This window comes from Leptinotarsa decemlineata, unplaced genomic scaffold (assembly GCF_025532065.1).
Source record: "Leptinotarsa decemlineata unplaced genomic scaffold, Ldec_3_MD MMD2_tig00004067_RagTag_RagTag, whole genome shotgun sequence".
In the NCBI taxonomy this organism is placed as follows: Eukaryota; Metazoa; Arthropoda; class Insecta; order Coleoptera; family Chrysomelidae; genus Leptinotarsa; species Leptinotarsa decemlineata.
This window is the reverse complement of record NW_027412602.1, coordinates 2,183,526-2,203,999: the sequence shown is the minus strand read 5'-3', so window position 1 is coordinate 2,203,999 and position 20,474 is coordinate 2,183,526. Positions and strand designations below refer to the sequence as shown.

Below are 20,474 nucleotides of genomic sequence, written 5' to 3'. Positions count from 1 at the left end.
AAAAGGACCATCTCAGTATTCTTGGGATTGATAGACAGTGAGTGTTCCTTACACCATGTTTCTATTAATTTGAGCCCATCCTGCGCTCTATCGCACAGTGTGTTTACAAATTTGCCTGTCTGCAAGATAACTATGTCATCTGCGTATGCAATTGTATAGAATCCATTTTTGTTAAGATGATTAATCAGGGTGTCCAGAACTATGTTCCAGAGAAGGGGTGATAAGACCCCTCCCTGTGGACATCCCCTCATGACCAGTCCTTTCACTGTGATGTCTTTTACATTAATACTTATTGCTCTACTAGAGAGCATCTTGAGTATCCATTCTCCTACTACCAGGGGTACATTCCTAAAGTGTAGTTGCTGGGTAATTGTTGGAAAGGTTGTTTTATCAAATGCTCCCTTGATATCTATAAATATACCTAGGGTGGATTTTTTGTTGTCCAATGATCTCTCGATTCTGCCAACCACATGGTGGAGGGCAGAATCAGTAGACCTTCCCGAAGTATATGCATGCTGATTTGGATGAAGTGGGTTGTGAACTAGTACTTCATCTCTTATGTACCACTCACATAGCCTCTCCATGGTTTTCAAGAAAAACGATGTGAGACTAATTGGTCGGAATGCTTTTGGTAGGGTGTAGTCCATCCTACCTGGTTTGGGTACCACTCTTACTTTTCTCCACTTACTGGGAATATACCTCAGCGCTAGAGAGGCTCTGAATATTCCAACCAGGTGCGGCATAATAGTGTCCAGTCCCCACTGAAGTAGGGCTGCTCTTACACCTGGTGACTTGAAGGGGGAAAGCCCGATATAGCTCATTTTATTTTGTCCTCATCAATTACTGCACTAGCAGATTGCCAGTCGTATTGTGAGGGTGTTGTTAGTACATCCGTCCAGTTCGTCGTTCCAGGAAAAACATAACTTGGAAAGTGAGTTTACATAAGAATCTCAGCACTCTCCTGGAAGTTGGCGGCTTTGTCGCCATTTTCCCTCGTCAGGATGCCGATACTCTTGTGGTGGTCATTTGAGAGTGCCTTCTGTAGCCTAGAAGCTTGTAGAAAGTCTTCGACTGCCTCACAATAGGCTCTCCAGGCTTCTCTTTGCATTCGCCTGCAGACTTTTTTGAACTCTCTGAGGTTAGCTTGATATATACCCCAGTCCTCTTCGAGTTTTGTACGTTTTGCCTTGTTAAAGGTCGTTCTCGCTGTCTTCCTGAGGTGTTCCAATTCAGGGCACCACCATGTGTTGGTTGTGCCATCTGTTTGAACCATCCTCATCGGACAGGATTCCTTGTAGGCAATGTGTATTTTGTTGTGGATAGATACAGTGTACCTTTCCAGTTCTTCATTGTTGCCAGGAGTCAGGACCTCTGTTTCCCGCAGAGCTCCTCTTAAGAGTCGATTGTAGAGAGCTACATCCGTCCTCTTCGTGTCATGAGATTTTACAGTGGTCCTGAGATCATGGTTTACCGTATAGGTTAGCCAGCGGTGGTCTGACATTGAGATATGGTCCGAGACTTGCCAGTCTTGGATTTAGTTTGATATATATATATATATATATATATATATATATATATATTGATAGATAAGCGTGATATCTATTAATGTTTGGCTACGGGCGTTAATAAATATCGGCTCGGTGCCTCTATTCAAGATTGTTAGATCTTTCTTAATTATATATTCATATAGGGATTTACCTCGGGCGTTGATATCCTAGCTGCCTCAGCTTAAGTGGTGAGAGTTTGAGTCGCAACCCAATTTGAGCTCCACTCTCTAGTTGAGGCAGTGATCCATTAGTACCTCCATTTCTCTGGTCGGTGGTAGGGTGGCTGCATCTGAAGGGAGGTACACCGATGCGAGTATCAACGTCATATATTTGCCTTTTTCAAGTGGACATTCAACTTTAACCGCAGCGAGGTCCGAGGTGCTGACTTGTGCCATCGGGAAGGCTCTGTATTTCCTAGGAACATAGACAGCCGTCATAGGTTGCTGTGTTGGAGGTTGCATTGTATTATTTTTATCTTTTTTTCAAAGTCCTTGCCCATGAGACAGTTGTTGGATTCGAATTACCTTTAGAGGTCCATCTGCTGCCCCACTGGGGGGAGGTGGCCTTGCTGTTTTTGGGTGCCTCCTCCGTCAGGTCATCGATTGTCATCTGTTCAGATGCTTCGACTTCCTTTTCGGGACCCATGGTAGCCTTGGGGTCAATATCCACTTTAAGTGGCTCGAGTTCCAAGGACCTAGGGTCTCCGGAAGTACCTTCTCCTTTTTTTTTTTGTACCCTAATAGTCAGTGAGGTAAACGGGTAGCTTAACCCCATCGACTTCTTCTTTAGGACAGCCATATCATCGTCTCCGATCCCGAAGACGAATAGGTGCCCTTTTGGGTTCATCTTAGCCTCATGACGGTAGTACCATCTTGCTACCGTCAGGTCAGGGTTCTGCGCCTTCAGCCGACCCAGCACCCTCTCCTTTTCACCGGATGTCGTCTTGTGGATGTCCTCCGGGATCCAGAGTGAGGCTTTGGTGAGCTTTGAGAGCTTATCCACACTGACGACCGCAAGTGATGCCTCCTCCCACTGCTCAATATTTCTTGTGGCTTACTTCAGCCACTCTAGCGTCACGTCTTCGTCGCAGACCACTCTGATGATTTTACCAGAGTATGTCCACGACTTGAACGTGGGAGGTTTGCTGTTGTTACTGGAGGCGGAGAAGATGATCTTGTCCAGCTCCTCCAACAGTTGTTTTTTGATGAAACTCTCTCGTTCTGCGGTAACCTTACCGTACGGTTTTGTTTCATCTATGATGGCTACCTTGAGGTGTCTCAAGGCGGCCTCCACGAAGGTTTTGGAAGGTGCAGCGACATTACTGTCGCGCGCAGCTTCTTCAACCTTCTTGGGGTTCCCTCCGTGGAGGTACTCGAATGAGGGCGCTTTCCTGCAGTGGCAACCGGTTCCTTGCCTTTTTTCAAGGCGGAGCTCTTGGCGCCCGCTGCTAGAGGTGCCCTTGTTGTTGGAGATGTAGTGGAAGAGGGGGAGGGTGCACTCATAGTTGCTGCTATTCCTGATCTTTCGCTCTTTTTCTCCTCTTGGCCTCTGCGCCGCTAATACGCTTACGCCTTGGCCTTTGTGTTACTTCACGAGGTGATCTGCCATGTCCAGCCTCATTCTGAGCGGTAACTTGGGGTGAACATTTCTGTTCATCCCCAGCCCTTGCCCCAACTTCGGGATTGGTTGTTATTTTTGTCTTTTCTTTTGTCAGTCTTCATATATGTTACCACGAGTGGCAAGGGAAGGGTTGAACACCTCTGGCAGAGCCCCGCATTACCAGAGGAAGGCAAGTTACAATGAGGTTTCGGCCGGTTCCTCAAGGGCATCGTTCGTTACCGCATATCACCATGCGGCCATTCAGCTGTCGGCACGATTTTTTACACGTTAGCTTGGGTAGGCTGGTCCGCGGTGGCATGTTTTGCAGGGCTTTTGGGTGGTTTTAGTTCTCCTCACCCTACTTAAGAGATGTTATTACTGACACCCGATTCAACGAGAAAAACTTCACGTTATAGTTTTCCAGGCCGTCTGAGGGGGTGAAAATGGGGTGGAAACTTGAAAAAATCATATATTTAAAAATTGACTTTGTACACCTACAAAATTGAGATATGTTATTCCTGATGATCTATTCGACTGAAAAAACTTCACGTTATCGTTTTTCAGGCCGTCTGAGGGGGTGAAAATGTGGTGGAAACTTGAAAAAATCATATATTAAAAAATTGAGTTTGTACATCTACAAGATCAAGAGATGTTATTACTGAAGCCCGATTCGACGAGGAAAACTTCACGTTATAGTTTTCCAGGGGGTGAAAATTGAGTGGAAACTTGAAAAAATCATATATACAAAAATGGAATTTGTACACCTACAAAATTGAGATATGTTATTCCAGATGATCTATTTGACTGAAAAAACTTCATGTTATAGTTTTCCAGGCCGTCTGAGTGGGTAAAAATGTGGTGGAAACTTGAAAAAATCATATATTCAAAAATTGAGTTTATTCACCTACAAAATTAGGAGATGTTATTACATATACCCGATTTGACGAGAAAAACTTCACGTTTTTATTTAAAAATTGAGTTTGTACACCTACAAGATTGAGATATGTTATTCCTGATACCCGATTTGACAAGAAAAACGTGACGTTATAGTTTTCCAGGCCGTCGGAGGGGTTGAAAATGGGGTGGAAACTTGAAAAAATCATATATTCAAAAATTGAATTTGTTCACCTACAAGATTGAGAGATGTTATTACTGACACCCGATTTGACGAGAAAAACTCCACATTATAGTTTTCCAGGCCGTCTAAGGGGTGGAAATGGGGTGGAAATTTGAAAAAAAACATATATTTGAAAATTGAGTTTGTACACCTAGAATATTGATATGTGTTACTCCTGACACCCGATTTGACGAGAAACACTTCACGTTATAGTTTCCAGGCCGTCTGAGGGGGTTAAAATGGGGTGGAAAGTTGAAAAAACCGTATCTTCGAAAATTGAATGTGTACACCTACAAGTTTCAGCTATGTTTTCCATCATGATCTATTCGCCAGAAAAACAGAAAAAACTTCACGTCATGGTTTACCAGGTCGTCTGAGGGGGTAGAAATTTGAAAAAATCATATATTTGAAAATTCAATTTGAACACCTACAAGATTGAGATTCTACTGATGATCGATTCAACGAATAAAAACAACGTGTCAGAGTTTTTCAGTTCTGAGAAGACCGGAAACGTCTGCACCATATCAGTTGTTTAATGTACTGAATTGATAAATGTTAGTGTGATGTATGTAGGACTAGATACTTCGGAAACAGTCTGACAACGCTGCAAAGTCAGTATCTTTCAGATGCTCTATATGAATACATACCTTTCTGATTGAACTGTAGTAATGAATAGCCTCAAAGAAACATATCAGCCTCTTGATTTTCATAAACCATAGAACCAAAGCAAAGGAGAAAATTAGAGTTAGAGTAAAAGCATGTTTTTGAAAATATTTCACACTTTTTATTAATTATAACAATTTTAACAATCTTGTAGGTGTACAAACTCAATTTTTAAATATATGATTTTTTCAAGTTTCCACCCCATTTTCATCCCCTCAGACGGCCTGGAAAACTATAACGTGAAGTTTTTCTCGTCAAATCGGGTGTCAGGAATAACATATCCTAATATTGTAGGTGTACAAACTCAATTTTCAAATATATGATTTTTCAAGTTTCCACCCCATTTTTACCCCTTCAGACGGCCTGGAAAACTATAACGGGAAGTTTTTCTCGTCAAATCGGGTGTCAGGAATAACATATCTCAATCTTGTAGGTGTACAACCTCAATTTTCAAATATATGATTTTTTCAAGTTTACACCACATTTTTACCCCCTCAGTCGACCTGGAAAACTATAACGTGAAGTTTTTCTTGTCAAATCAGGTGTGAGGAATAACATATCTCAATTTTGTAGGTGAACAAATTCAATTTTTAAATATATGATTTTTTCAAGTTTCAACCCCATTTTCACCCCCTCAGACGGCCTGGAAAACTATAACGTGAAGTTTTTCTCGTCAAATCGGGTGTCAGGAATAACATATATCAATCTTGTAGGTGTACAAACTCAATTTTTAAATATTTGATTTTTTCAAATTTCCACCCCATTTTCACCCTCTCAGACGTCCTTGAAAACTATAACGTGAAGTTTTTCTCGTCAAATCGGGTGTCAGGAACAACACATCTCAATCTTGTAGGTGTACAAACTCAATTTTTGAATATATGATTTTTTCAAGTTTCCACCACTTTTTTCCCCCTCAGACGGCCTGAAAAACTCTAACTTGAATTTTTCTCGTCAAATCGGGTGTCAGTAATAACATATTTCAATCTTGTTGCACATTCAATTTTCGAAGATACGATTTTTTCAACTTTCCACCCCATTTTCACCCCCTCAGACGTCCTTGAAAACTATAGCGTGAAGTTTTTCTCGTCAAATCGGGTGTCAGAAATAACATATCTCAATCTTGTAGATGTACAAACTCAATTTTTGAATATATGATTTTTTCAGGTTTCCACCACTTTTTTCCCCCTCAGACGGCCTGGAAAACTGTAACGTGAATTTTTCTCGTCAAATCGGGTGTCAGTAATAACATATCTCAATCTTGTAGGTGTACACACATCCAATTTTCAAAGATACGATTTTTTCAACTTTCCACCCCATTTTCACCCCCTCAGACGGCCTGGAAAACTATAACGTGAATTTTTCTCTGTCGAATAGATCATGATAGATAACATATCTCAAACTTGTAGGTGCACACATTCAATTTTCGAAGATACGATTTTTTAAAATTTCTACCCTCAGACGGCCTGGAAAACTATGACGTGAAGTTTTTTCTGTCGAGTAGATCATCAAGAATAACATATCTCAATTTTGTAGGTGTACAACGTCGATTTTTCATGTTACGATTTTTTTAAATATTTCCACTCTATTTATACCCCTTCAGACAGTTCAATAAACTAGGACGGTTCTGTTTTTTTACTAATTCAGTCTATTAGCGTATCATATTGAAAAATGGTAGGTGTACAGAGTCGGTAAATGAAAAAATAATAATGTGATATTTTTTCTCAGTGTACTTTGTGAATGTAGATAACTTCACACCCGTGATTAACGGGTACATACTCCGAGGATCAGCGCTTCCAGAAAAGCTGTTGGATCTGCTGAATTCGCCCGTAACTAGAAATACCAGCCATTTTGATTAGATCATTTATTGCACAATGGCGATATAAACGACCAGCGCTAAAATGGCAGCTCAACCTATGAGTACCTGATTCATCCACAAAAGTACCACATTTACAAAAGTGTTGAACACACAGTGGTGTACCAAGTCGAAATCCAATCGCAAGTCTGAAAGAGTTGTTATCCAATAGAGTCCCAAGTGAAGCTATAGGAACAGCATTTAACCAAGCACCAGATTCTTTCACAGTAACTGCGAGAAGACGAGCCTTATTTTTTAAAGTGTCAGAAGCTGTCTTCAGTAAAATACTAGTTTCTTGATCTAGTAATGGTTTATCCCATGCCCTCTGGTTTTTCATTGTTTGGCCAGTTCTAGACTCCCAAAGAGATTTGCCCCAATCAAAAACACAATCAGATATTGGCTTTGGGTATTGTAAGATGATTTCTATCAGATTGGAAACACTGCAAAGTGAGAACAGAAATGATGACAAAGCTAGTGAAGTAGCTGAACGAATCTCTAATCCTCCTCTAGAAGCTGGAAGTGATGCCTGTAACCAAGTTTCGTCTTCGATACGGTTATTAGTGATGAGTTCCAGGATCCTCGTTAATTCGTCATCGATATTTTGTAATCCCTGTTCGTCGTGCTAAGTAGGGCTGCACCTCAAAATATACGATAATTTTGGAATGGCCAACAAATTCTTCAATAAATGGAATGCGACATGTGGAAAAATAGATAAATGTCCTGACATGACACGAAGTGATTGTAATTTTTCTTTCGAATTACATTATCATTAGATAATGGGGCACCAGGAAGAAACCAATTGAGTTTCTCAATCACTCGTATACCGGGGGCTATTAGGTTAAATTGATCGATTATGTTAGGGTCTTGTTTATCCAGAAAAATGAGTTCACATTTCTCGAAATTTATCTCAAGTCCCGAGTTTTTCTAATGACTTATTGTGTTTCGAAAATTTTCTAATACCACATTTGCTTAGTCACCAATTGAACCATCATTCAAATACCAGCCGTTGAATTCAGTGGATATTTTATTTATAATATGATGATAGAAAAACAACAATAGTGGTCCAAGTGGATCTTCCTGCTGTAGTCCTTGTTCGGACATTATAATTCCGTTACCAAATATTAAAAAAGAAGGTTCACTATAGCGTTGTTCAATGAAAGGGTACATGTCTGGTATGGCGTTAGCAACCGAATGTAACATGAAATTTCTCTCTATAGTATTGAATGCATTCTTAAAATCAAATTTCAGAAAAAATATTTCATTTGGGTTAGGGTTTTGATTAATATAACATCGTGCAGCATGGACTAGTCTTCGCAACCACCATTTGTTCCAAATCCAAATTGTTGGAGACGAAAAGATTTCAAAGACTTTCTCGTAGATGGAAACAAGCAAGTTTCGCTACTACACGTCAATATAAATTTCCAACAGCTATAGGACGTAGACCGACAGCCTTTTTCTTTAAGGCACATAAAGAATCACCATATAAAATAGAACGTATGTCTTGATTGACATTTCCAAGAAGAAGCATATTACAAAGTTTCGTTAAAGAATTCAAAAGATGTTCGTCACAACTACCGAAACTATAGATCAGCATATCTTGAATATGAGACGGTCGCAATGAATCAAGACCTCCACAAGAACCGGTGCGAAAAGATCTGATTGCTCTGAGAACATCTACGCTCGTAATTTTCAGAGGACTATAAGAAGTTGTATAATCCAGAATTGTATAAACTTTGAGAAGAAGAACGTTTACTTCGTAATTCTTTCAATGTTGAAGCATCAAATTCAGCAGGTCTATCAGATGAACAGAGAAATCTAACAGCTGCTGTTATATCACCGTCAGAGACTTTCGAGAGTACTTGTTTTTTGAGGATGTCCTTATAATTTTTATGTTTATTGGAAATTTTGGCATAACAATTAGTCGATTTCGTAATGTTATTGAAACTGTTCATTGTTGTAATTGAAATTTTCCGATTATCTTTACTTCTCTGAATACTGAATCTAAATAAGCAAACATGAAAAAACTTTTCCAAGTAGTGAAAGAATTCCTGGATACACATTCGTTATTTAATTTTGTGAGGGTGATTGCAGAGAGGAACTTTGCAGCGGAATACGTTTAATAGTATGTCTAGTTCTTCTAAAATCCGACAAAAGGATATGGAATGGAACTTCTTTGTTTTCAGCATCAGATTCTTCCTCGAAATTCTTATCGGGATTGGAGTTTTCTCAGGATTTTGCAGTATTAATTGATTTAGAATGAACTTTTCGCATGTGGATTTTCAATCCTCGTATTCTGAAAAATTCTCCACATATTAAACATTCTGCCTAGCCAGCTGATTGTCTTTCTTCTTCTGTCATCGAATATAGATCAAATTGGTTTGACTTATCGTGATCGAGGTCTTTTAATTCCTTTGTGACTTTTTTGTATCGTCCAAAATCTTGAATGTCACCTACCGTCAGTTAAGTTGTAAATGGAATTATTTCAGAAAAACGAATTTTCGTTAAAATTAGCACCAGATTTTTATATATAATTATCCAAAACGTTTTGTCCCATAAAAATAGTGTACAAATCTTAACTCATCTAACAAACGAAATCCCATTGGAAAATTTCAGTAGATGTTATATATAATGATTCAATGTGTAACAAAAAAAGAAAATGTGATATCACATAAGAAAAGAAACATCATTGCACAACTATGTCATCACAATCAATATACGTATCAGTTAATTTTCAATCAATGATTGTCAATTAATTCGTGTATCTCCCTTCTTGGCCTGCACATTACATAACTTTTAATTTCAGTCTTAAAACTTTTGATTGTATTTTCATTTTTTACTTCATCTGACAAGGTGTTTTATAATTTTGTACAAATAACTTCTTGGTCCAATGTATTTGTTCATAATTGGTGTAACATACTTTTGTTTATATTTGGTTTCATAGACATGTGTGCGACGTTGTAATTCACATCTATTCAAGTGTTGTCTTATATTGACTTGAATATAATATATCTGTCGAATATTTAATACTTTCACTTCGACAAAAAGTTGATCGGTGGGATACCCATGGTTTTTGTTCAGTAGTGATTTCAAAAATTTATTTTGCGAGGCCTGTATTGCATTATAGTGTGTGCCCTTGATGCACACCCCCAACTTATGATTACGTAGCTCAGATGTGATTTTACCAAACTGTGATAGACTATTACTCTCTTTTTTTATTAATTTTTTTGAAACCTATATGAAATACACCTCAATTTTTTGTTAAGTAATCCACATGAGTTTTTCATCTGAAAGAACGATCCAACATTATTCCTAAATATATAATTTCATCTGCTGGTCTTATTGCAAACGAATTTAGTATGGTTATATCATAGTTTGGAAGAGCTGTCTCGAGGCTACCGAATGGTAAGTAAACCATTTTTTTTTAATTTACCGATAATAGTCAAAGTCCCTTTCAATTTTAATTTTCAAGTTGTACCAGTTTGTATCTTTATAGATTACTACAGTATCATCGGCGAAGCTGATGATTTGACATTTTTTCTCCAATAGAGATATAAGTTATGAATAACAAAGTACCCAACACCGTCCCTTGAGGCATACCACATGTTACTTCCTTTGTTTCGCTGATTTATCATTTATTTTGACCTGTTGTTTTCAAAAACAAAAGTGTATATATGGATTTATCCTTTATTTCTACATCATGCATGCAAGCATCACAATGTATAATTTTATAATAAATTACATAATAATATGATATTTTAACAAAATTAGTAACATGACGTGTACAGTCCTGTAAAAATAATAGATAAAGTGTGCATATGTAATAAACAAAATCTAGTCAAAGTTAACAATTGGTAATACAATAAATTGTTATCTTCGTGATAAACATGTATATGTAGCAATAAGCTGGTGTTTTGGTATCTATTTCAACATTTGACACAATGGGGTTTGCCGGCATCTACTTGGAATGACTGATCTTTCATGATTGGCTTGGAACATCTCTGAAAACAAAATATGTGTAAGTGATTTTCAAATCATTTACCCAAAACTGAATTATAATCGTGATAGTTCACACTTATTTATTTCATTTGATTATATTCAAATCAAATCAATAGAGGTAATCAACTACTCAAAAAATAACCTAAGAAGAATCATTGAAGGAAAACAATGCCACAATTCATTATGTTGCAGGAATAATTATAGAATTATTTCAGAATGTACCAAGAATTTTTTGAGTTTCTATTCTATATTGAAATTTATATTATCTTTTTTGTAAATAAATTATAACTAGATTTTCCTCATCCACTGAATCAACTCACGAAGGTTTTTTAATGAAATGTCTTTGGAACAGACAATAATGTTTCGGAACTATATAGAAACCTTTCAATGAAAATAATAATAAAAATAAAAAGTCAATCGAAGACATTTTGAAATACTACCGAATAAATGATTTTATCAACTGCAGAAAGTCAAAATGAGTTTTAAAAAAAATACTTTCTCAATGTATCATGTAAACATTATGGCTCACATCGAACTTCTAGTAGAACTTTGAGGTAAAAGAGTGAAGTTATCGATAAATTTATGGCTGGACTAGATTTATTACATAATTAAACATTAAAATAGTTTCAAAAGATGTTCATTCACGTCAACAAGTGTCAAGTAACTTTCAAGACAGGATGATGTTGATTATACTGAACGAGCTATCAAAACTCGTTTTGAAGAACACGTGGCGTTCCATTAAAACCACATGAGATGTTCTATTTGAAAATATCAAACGAACAATGTGTTCGAGTTTTGAGTCATCCAGAACTAGAAAGAAGCATATACAGTATTAATCGGAATATGAAAATACATGTAAGGTATTTCATTAAAAAACTTTGAAGCGTGATCTTGCCATTTGGTATCTTAAAAAATAGTAAAATATTTCAAAAAGCGGAATATGTCTTATATCTGAAAGTTTAATGGAAAAAATGTTTTGAAAGCTTCATGTGACCCATATTCTTTGTATTTTAGGTAGAGGGAGGTAGTTATAAATTGTTTTATGTGGTAAATATTCATTTCAGTAACACGATTACCGAAGTTGTTTCCAAATATGGAAAAAACAATCATTATTCAATATTCTGAAACAAAACTAAGTACAGAGTAATTTTATTTTATTTCAACCTTTTATTTTTCAATAAGATAATAATAAAACGAAAACTAATGTTCCTGTGTTGCATTTCGAACTTAATTTTGAAAATTGTAAAATTATCTCATCTGTTTTCTATTACAGTTTTATTATTGATTAGCTACCTATAACTTGTAAGTAAACAAAGTTGATGATTCATTCAACGAAATAACGTTTCAGGATTTCATTTCTGAGTATGCACTAATTCCCAGCTTATGACAATGTTTCGAAATATATCGTCTAAAAATAATTCAACTTTGGCAGATTTACTCACTAATTTGAAACACTGAATTACGAAAAGGTTTCGCCATGGGATAATATATAATTTTCCCGCATGAATTGAAATTATAAGTTGTTTATGAAAAGTGAAAATGTCATACAGGGGAAAAAAATGAATACAATGTATGACATTCGCTGTTTTTATGACAGATGAAAATATTTGCAACTCAAAACTAATACAAATATTTCCCTGATCCACAAGATGAATCAAAACTTAATTTATCTATGTAAACTAAAAATATTACTGATTTTTCAAAATATGCTTCAGCATAAAAGATCTCTATATTAAAAACGATAACTGACTGCATTATTGACAAAAATATATTTTCGTCAACGATTTCGAATATTGATTTTACTCGATATTCTTTATGGCCTGACTCAACGACACTGGGCTGTTGGAAATAGTTTCAGTCATCTGATGATGCCAAATGGCTTAGCGAAACGCGCGTTAAGAGACAGCTTTTTGTTCTGGTGAGAAAAAAGTGTTTTCAATCGATTCATTTCACGCCAGAGGTTTCAAATTTCACTCATCAAACAATGGACTAATCAACCTCAATCGGCCACTATTTAGTAATTCTGTTTACAACAAGTTGGCTAACATCTGCCAACGTATGGTTATGACATCGAAACCAAAGTCCAACCGTCCCAATGGAAGAGCCCAGGAGAGCCAAGACCAAAAATGCACGCCAAGTTTGATTAAAGGTCAAGATTTTGCTTACTTACGGTCAATAAAGACTGTTACTCTTAAAGCCATGCGCCGTTTGCGAGAAGCAATACGAAGAAAACGTCTGATATTGTGGAAAAACAATTCATAGCTTTTGCAGCACAATAATGCACCTGCCCACTCGTCATTGCTTGTTCGGCATTTTTTGGGCAAAAACAACAGGGTAATCATGCCTCAGCCACCGTATTCCCCATATTTGGCCCCCGCGACTTTTTTTGTTCCCGAGATAGAAGAGACCCATGAAGAGATGGCATTTTGCGACGATTGAGGAGATAAAAACCGGATAGTTGCGAGAGCTCAAAGACATACCAAGAAGTGCATGTCAGAACCGCTTCGAAGATTGGAAAAAACGCTGGCACAAGTGTCTTATATTTTAGGGGGACTACTTTGATCGAACTGATGGATAAATGTATATTTTTTGAGAAAAATGAAAATGTACCTTATTTTTTTACAGATAGTTTATGTCAAAATACTATGATATAGACTGATTTACTGTAAAAAAGAGATTTACATTGGCAAGGATCGAATAAAACTATATCGAATGATCATCAGTCAGTCGTGAAGAAACTGTGTGTACTTCAGGTTACACACAATTTGATAGTTCCAAAATTGCATTCCAAAATATAGCAAATGTTGTCAAGAAACATTACTGAGATGTTTCAAATTTATTTGTTAGTGATGAAATATGAATCTATTTCTGCGATTTGGAAACCGATAGCCATTCAGTTGTGTTTCAAGGCGGACCTAAACCTGCAAAGCACAAAGGAAATCGAATTATCATTAACGTTCATTAGAGAACCGTTGATATATAAATGAAAAAGATGTACAACTCATCTATGATTCATTTATTTATGTATTCATTCATTTTAAGGGATTCAACAGGCAATATGATCAAAACAGTATCCACTCAACATAACTTATAGTTTGTAGTTAACAAATATTGAATGTAACAAGAAAAAGAGTTTGTGATAAGAAAGTTGCAAAAAATTTACAAACTTTCCAAGTTGTTGTTCAGTAGGAGTCATTTGATACAATTTCAAAATAAATGAAAAGATGTATCGAATATATCGTACTCATTAAAGAAATTGTTGAAGTTTCATATACTTCTACTAAGTGGTGAGTTATTAAATGAATTTGAGTTGTTGAGCGAGACGTAAAACAAGTTATGATTTCGAAATGGTTTTGAATGTATGAACTTCAAAATGAACTCTGTTGAAATGTCAGAGCAGTCTTTTTCATTAAAGAGTTAATGCAGATTCAGTGCACACACTATATTCTCCGATTTCTCGAAGACAGTGTTTTAAGTCCACTGCAATTTCATCAGTTCGGACTTCCATTGTCTAATATAATATAAATTGATTTGAAATCCCTGATTAATTTTAAATTAAAAAGATTAACCAAAAATAAAAATTTTATCAAACAAAAAACTGAAATTACAAAGAAATGACATACAAGCAACAACAAAAAAAAATAAAAAATTGAAATATTATTAAAAGCTGAAAATTAAAAAATATCAATTTATATTATATTAGACAATGGAAGTCCGAATTGATGAAATACACCACGAAACATTGTCAACCATCTTCAAACAAAATCCAGTGTAAGTCGTGGTGTCTGTGGTTTGAAAAAAAAGAAAAAATCCGGACATTTTCGAAACGTTTGATGAAAACCGAATATTGAGAGTTTCCCATACAGGTGGCGAAGTTCAAATGATTGAAAACGTAAGCATACTAAAGACATATTGTCGCCTCAGGTTTAGAGATGAGTTAAATACTCGAAACGGAAAATTGTCTTTTTGAAAAAGTATTCATAAAAAGTATTCATTTTATAAAAATACAATGAGAGACTACTTTCTCTAGCAAGAGTTACAAACAGAATGAATAAAATATGAATTAAAATGATATGCATCGCTCCGCAAGTCCAGATAAGGATTTCTTGGAAAAGCGCTATCAGCAGATCATGTTTCTATGAAAGCAGCAAATCGTCGGAACGGGAGTTCCATAACTCATGAATTTACTTTGTATCCCATTATGATGCCTAACATTTGGAGTCATTTATGAGTAGCACTAATAATGTGAACATCAAAAATGAGTTTCCTATCAAAGGTGACTCCCAAATCTTCAATTTGGTGGTAACGTTTCAGTTGTATAACTGTCCGTGTGTAGACATTTTCTTTTTCGGTGAATTCTTATTATAGAACCTGTCACGTCCTATCAACGACACGTTGATAAGCTAAACTAAGTTGCTTCACTTGCATTGGATTGCACTGATCGACAACCAAGTTATGACCCACCAGGGTTGGGCTTCTTGATATATGAACAAATTTGCTTTGATAAGCGTTTGTATAATGAATTTACGTTCATGTAGAACAGAAACAATATCGGCGTGAGAATTGAATATCGCAGCGTTGATCAACAACTTGGCTCAATCTTCATAAGGCATGGACAGAAAGCATAAGAAAGAGTGACTGGAATATATACAAACATTTCGTTATACAACTGAACCAGACATAGTGACCTTTCAATGATATCCTTGGAAGTTCGTGTTGTCGTACCAGGAAGTTGACTACGGTAAAGTTGAAGATGGCTGATTCAATCATCATCATCTTCTTCACGAAAGTCCGGAACTGTCACCAACATTGGATATGGAAAAGATAGTCAGGACAAAGGCACATATCTGACCAGAGAAAGTACTGACTACATGAAAGAGGTGAGCATTTGCTACAGTTCATTATAACAAAAGAATCAGACATTTCAATTCTGAGTGATAATTGAAATATAGAAAACTAATAAGTATAATATTAGATACTACATGTACAGTTCTACATGTAATGTGAAGCACAACAACAGAAAAGCCTTTGACAACTCCACGAGGATGTTGAACAAACCATTTTATGTGTCAGATTCCATGAGATACCTACAAAAAGACTTCAGGTCACAATGAATGATCTTGAAACAAATACCAGGAGTATACAGAAGCAGAAGGAGAGACTGCGAGAGAGCTACTTTGGGTGTACTTCCGAGGATAAAAAATCACAAATATAACATCAGAATCTGGAAGCCAAGAAGAAGGAACGCCCAGGAAAGATTGACTGGTGATGAATAAAATGTTACATTTTGAGGAAACTGAATGGGCCGGGATCAGATAACATTTGATCAATAATGTTGTAAAGAAGGCTGGAACACTCATTTAAAACACTGTATGTAATACTCAGGATAAACTAGACTCTGTCATACATAGCTGAAAAATGGAAAATGCTTTCAGTCACCTAATCAGTCTCATGTCATTTGTATATACAGTATTAGAAAAACTACTTAACAGGCATATTAGGGGCATATCAAAGCAAACAGTAGTAACATGGAGCTCTTCTTAGGCCAGTATTGCGTTCACTGTTATGGAATCTTGTTATCAACGAGTTACTACGTCTTCTACAGACCACAATGGATATAAAGTGGGTACTGTACTAGGCAGACATCTAAGTAATCGTGGACCAGGTGAATATATTAGTATATTAAGGGGACGCTTGCAGTAGGCTACAACTATGGATGAACCGAGGAAAAAGGGCTTGAAAAAGGTCCATCCTAATTGGACATAGTAGTATATACCAAGGGAGTGAAAGTGATACTAGATATCGGTCTAACCTGGAATCAACATTCAGAGAGACGGATATAGCATTAAGGCTGGCCAACCCTACTTTTGGAAAGACATATAAACCGATGGAAGTGAAACTCATGAGAAAATATGCTCTTTATTCGGGTGGCAAAATGACATGCATTTGCTATTGCCAGTCTAGATATGGTGCCTACAATTGCTTTTTTGGATGAGAACCGTACCATCAGCAACATTGGAGACTTTTGAATCTACTTTCTAACAGAAGAGCAAAAGTATGCTAATTTAGACTGAAAAATATCTCGAGTTATGAAGGATCCGGTGAAACAAATATCAAACAAATTCACGAACACCGAAGTATATTTTCAACACTTTTTCTACCCAAATCGCGAATAGTTTTTGCTGAAAGATACAAAAAAGTTCAATAGATTCAAAAAAGGTGACAAGTCTAATAACTAGTGACTGTCTGGAGTCAGTTGGGAATGACCATCTGTATAATTCCAAATAGGCGTGCACCTTTTCTCAACCAGTATACTATCGTTATACGTAAAATGGAAATTTTTGGCATAAAATAAATCTATTAAAACACTTTTTTGTTTTCAATAGATTGGCATTTCCCAATCATTATGGTTGCAGTTCATCGGCATTTGAACGATTATTAATTTAAAGAACCAATTTCCACACAACAATGCGAAATATACAAATAAGGTTAACCTAAATAATAAAAATAAAATATTTTAACAGAATACCAGTAAAGAATTTTCCATCAAATTAATATCCTACATTTTCGAAACAAATCATACCAACAGAATAAATCATACCAATATATTTAAATTTTCACAAGTTCAACTCTGATAAATTTTACTCACCGAGCATCTGAAGCACATTTGATGCCATTTTGCATCAAGTGCGATGATGGCCTTGTCTGCGATTGGTTTGCTGCATCCCTTGCATTTATCAGCATGTTTGGCGATGTAGCATTTCTGACAATGGGGAACCCCACCAAGGTCCATGAATTGAGTTCCGATCAACTTAGTTTTGCAATCTTTGCAAACGAAGTGATCCTCGTGCCAATTTACGCCCATAGCCTGCACACATTTCTGTAAGGAAAATAATAAATGAACTTTAGGTAATAATATCAACTGATGAAGGAACAGGAGGTGGTTATGAAGTAAGTAGGATATTCAAAAATCAGTGAATTTTGTTTTATCATTGTTACTTGTTTTGGATATATTCCACGCTGAGCTGAAATATTATCAATTTTCAGCAAATATTTTTTTTTCTGGAAAACAGTTTGTTTGCCATTTTTCACTGTTCACGTGTTAGGAATCACACGTTAAAAAGTAAGATCTCGTTAGTCCTTAGCTGGCACAAGTTTTGACTTTTGAGAGCTGTCGTTCGTAGGACGGCAACGGAAAAACTAATTTTACCAGATTTTTCTTCAGGTCAATAGGTAATCTACTGGATTAGGCAACAAGACTGTTGGAATGGGTATCATGAAAAAGTGGGAATAAATGCTAATCCCATTATGATGCAGTATTTTCCGGAGACTTGTAAAAAACGATCGAGTCAGACGACTCTAAAGCATCACAATTCTTTCATTTGATATAAGTATTCACATGTTTTTTAATTCATGAATGCACATAACCCATTTATTTTGAAAATTTACAAATGAAATCAAAATTTCAGTAGGTACGAGGACTTGTATATGAATATATGAAACTCCCAAATTTGTTTAACGAATATTTTCTATCAATATGGTTTTGTGTAATGAATACCAATAATCTTCTTTTTTCATAGTTCTTCAAAATATTCATTTTCACTGCGATTCTCATCCGTCTGAAATATTATATTAGGCAATGTAAGATGATTTTGAAATATTTAATATCAATTTATGAATTTTTAACCGGAGTAAATGTTACTCGAATCATTTTGCAACCCGGCAAGAATAAGACAGTAAACGAAGTTGAGTTAATTTTAGTCTTAGAGAAGTACAAAACTATTTGAAGCCCATAAAATATGGAAGTAACATAGTTTCTAAATAATGAAGGTATAGGTTGCACAAATTGTTTTCGTGATTCCACTGGGACTTTGATTTGAAATGGAATTTTAATTTCTCTGTTCTGTAAAATGAGAGTTCCAAGTTGTGTTGTTATTGTTGCAGTTGTGAGATTATGATCTTTCCCAAAAAATTATGATCCTATTTTGATAAAATACCATTATGACAGTTATTTACAAATAACTCATATGAACCTTCCAGACACTGAATTGATAAGTATATCGAAAATAATAGACGCCCTGAGACTGAACCTTGCGGTATATAATTTCTGCAGCAATTAATAATAATTTTCATCTTTCCAAAAATTTAAAGGTCATTCAGATTGCCATATCATGAGCTCTTTATTTTAGCTCAATTACGACTCGCTGTATCCTCTGTTTAAAAAAAATCTGTTTAAAATCTGTTATTCCGTCAACTTACTTTCTTTTCAAGTATCCGTACAATATGAAAGCAATATTCAAATCGGATATTGTAAATGTAACATTTGCAATATCCATAACCAGTATTTTTAAATTCTAGAATTATTCGGTTGTTTGTAATTTCTGAAATACTTGATCAATTCAAAAATTCAAGGAAACCATTGTTTTTCGGAAAATATGACTATTAATTTCAACGGATTTTATGGATCTCTTTGCTTGTTTCATTTTCAGGTATTAATTGGTTGGTTTTCATATTATGGTTCACTAAAATAACCTGTATCAATTGAAAATACTAATCTATTTTGTCATTGATGAATTTCAGTGAAATAGTCATTCACGATTCACTTTTTTTTTCCAAAATATCAGTAAGTTTTCATTAGATGTTTGAAGTTTTCCGGAAATTCTGGATTTGAGTCGGTTCTACTCTTGATGACTTTTTGTACAGATATGTTTCAAAAATTTTTTAAATTCATCACCAAAAAATCAATTAGCGTTAGAAGTATTAAAAAATCAATAGGTATATTATACAAAATTTGGTAGAAACAATTTTCATGAAACATATATATTTTTAATGATTCAATTTGATAATGTTTTTCGTAATAATATTTATAGAAATCATTTGTTTGAAATTTTCATTGAAAAAAGAATATTTTGAAACTATGGAGATTTAAATCTAAAAAAACTGAACGAATCATATAAGTTTCAATGAACACAGATAAAGAATTTGTAAATGAAAGAATTTGAGCATTAAATTTTGTATCGAACAATATTCTGCATTACGTAAGTTATTGAGTAAGTTTCAACTTCGTTACCTTGGATTACTCATTTTATTATACTGAGTGTCAATACAATGATATCAAATTCGGAGAAAAACTTTATATTTACCAAACTGAAATACTCAATATTTGAATAGATGTTTCAGCAAAACCGTTTAATTGTTTCATTCATTTAATAACCAGCGATATGACCGGTGTCGCCTGGTTGCAGAGCATAAAAACCTACATTTCTTTCTGTCATAGTGTTGAACAAACAAAAGTTTGTTCACAACTTTCAATTTCTGTTACACCCAACAACTAATTACAAAAATGCGCCTTTGATCTCACACCTGTAAAGACAATCAAGCTTCTCTATTTTTCTGTTGTTCTTTCCCGTTCATAATACGCCTCTGTCATCTGGTACCCCTCCACATCAAGCAGAATCAAAATCACAAGTAACTGTTCACAATAAATTTATTTGCTATTTATATTTCAAAAAATTTCGAAACATCCCTAGACACTCATCTCATGAACTAATTTGAAATTAACAAGTTAGTGAACATAGCTGACCAGGTAGATCAGGCAATTAATACCACAGCATAACCCACAACACGAGGCATAGGACTAGTTGTCATGTCGTTTTAAGACATCTGATATAATTGTCAATCAGTACTAGCTATTTGGCGG

At 35.5% G+C, this 20,474-nt stretch overlaps 2 protein-coding genes across 6 annotated transcripts in view; one reads left to right on the top strand and one right to left on the bottom strand.

Moving 5' to 3' along the window:
* LOC111515195 (uncharacterized) overlaps nucleotides 1-20,474 on the top strand; it is a 113,082-nt gene that overhangs the window by 38,283 nt on the left and 54,325 nt on the right. The window lies entirely within an intron of this gene.
* The window catches only part of LOC111503352 (paxillin), a 58,023-nt gene continuing 47,997 nt past the window's right edge, over nucleotides 10,449-20,474 (bottom strand). For all 3 annotated transcript variants that reach the window (XM_023157641.2, XM_023157639.2, XM_023157640.2), the window contains 2 exons: nucleotides 17,424-17,654; nucleotides 10,449-10,776 (listed from right to left, as the gene is read on the bottom strand). In XM_023157641.2, the coding sequence (XP_023013409.1) occupies nucleotides 10,702-10,776; nucleotides 17,424-17,654 (306 nt within the window). In that variant the 3' untranslated portion in view covers nucleotides 10,449-10,701. The remainder of the gene's footprint in view (nucleotides 10,777-17,423; nucleotides 17,655-20,474) is intronic.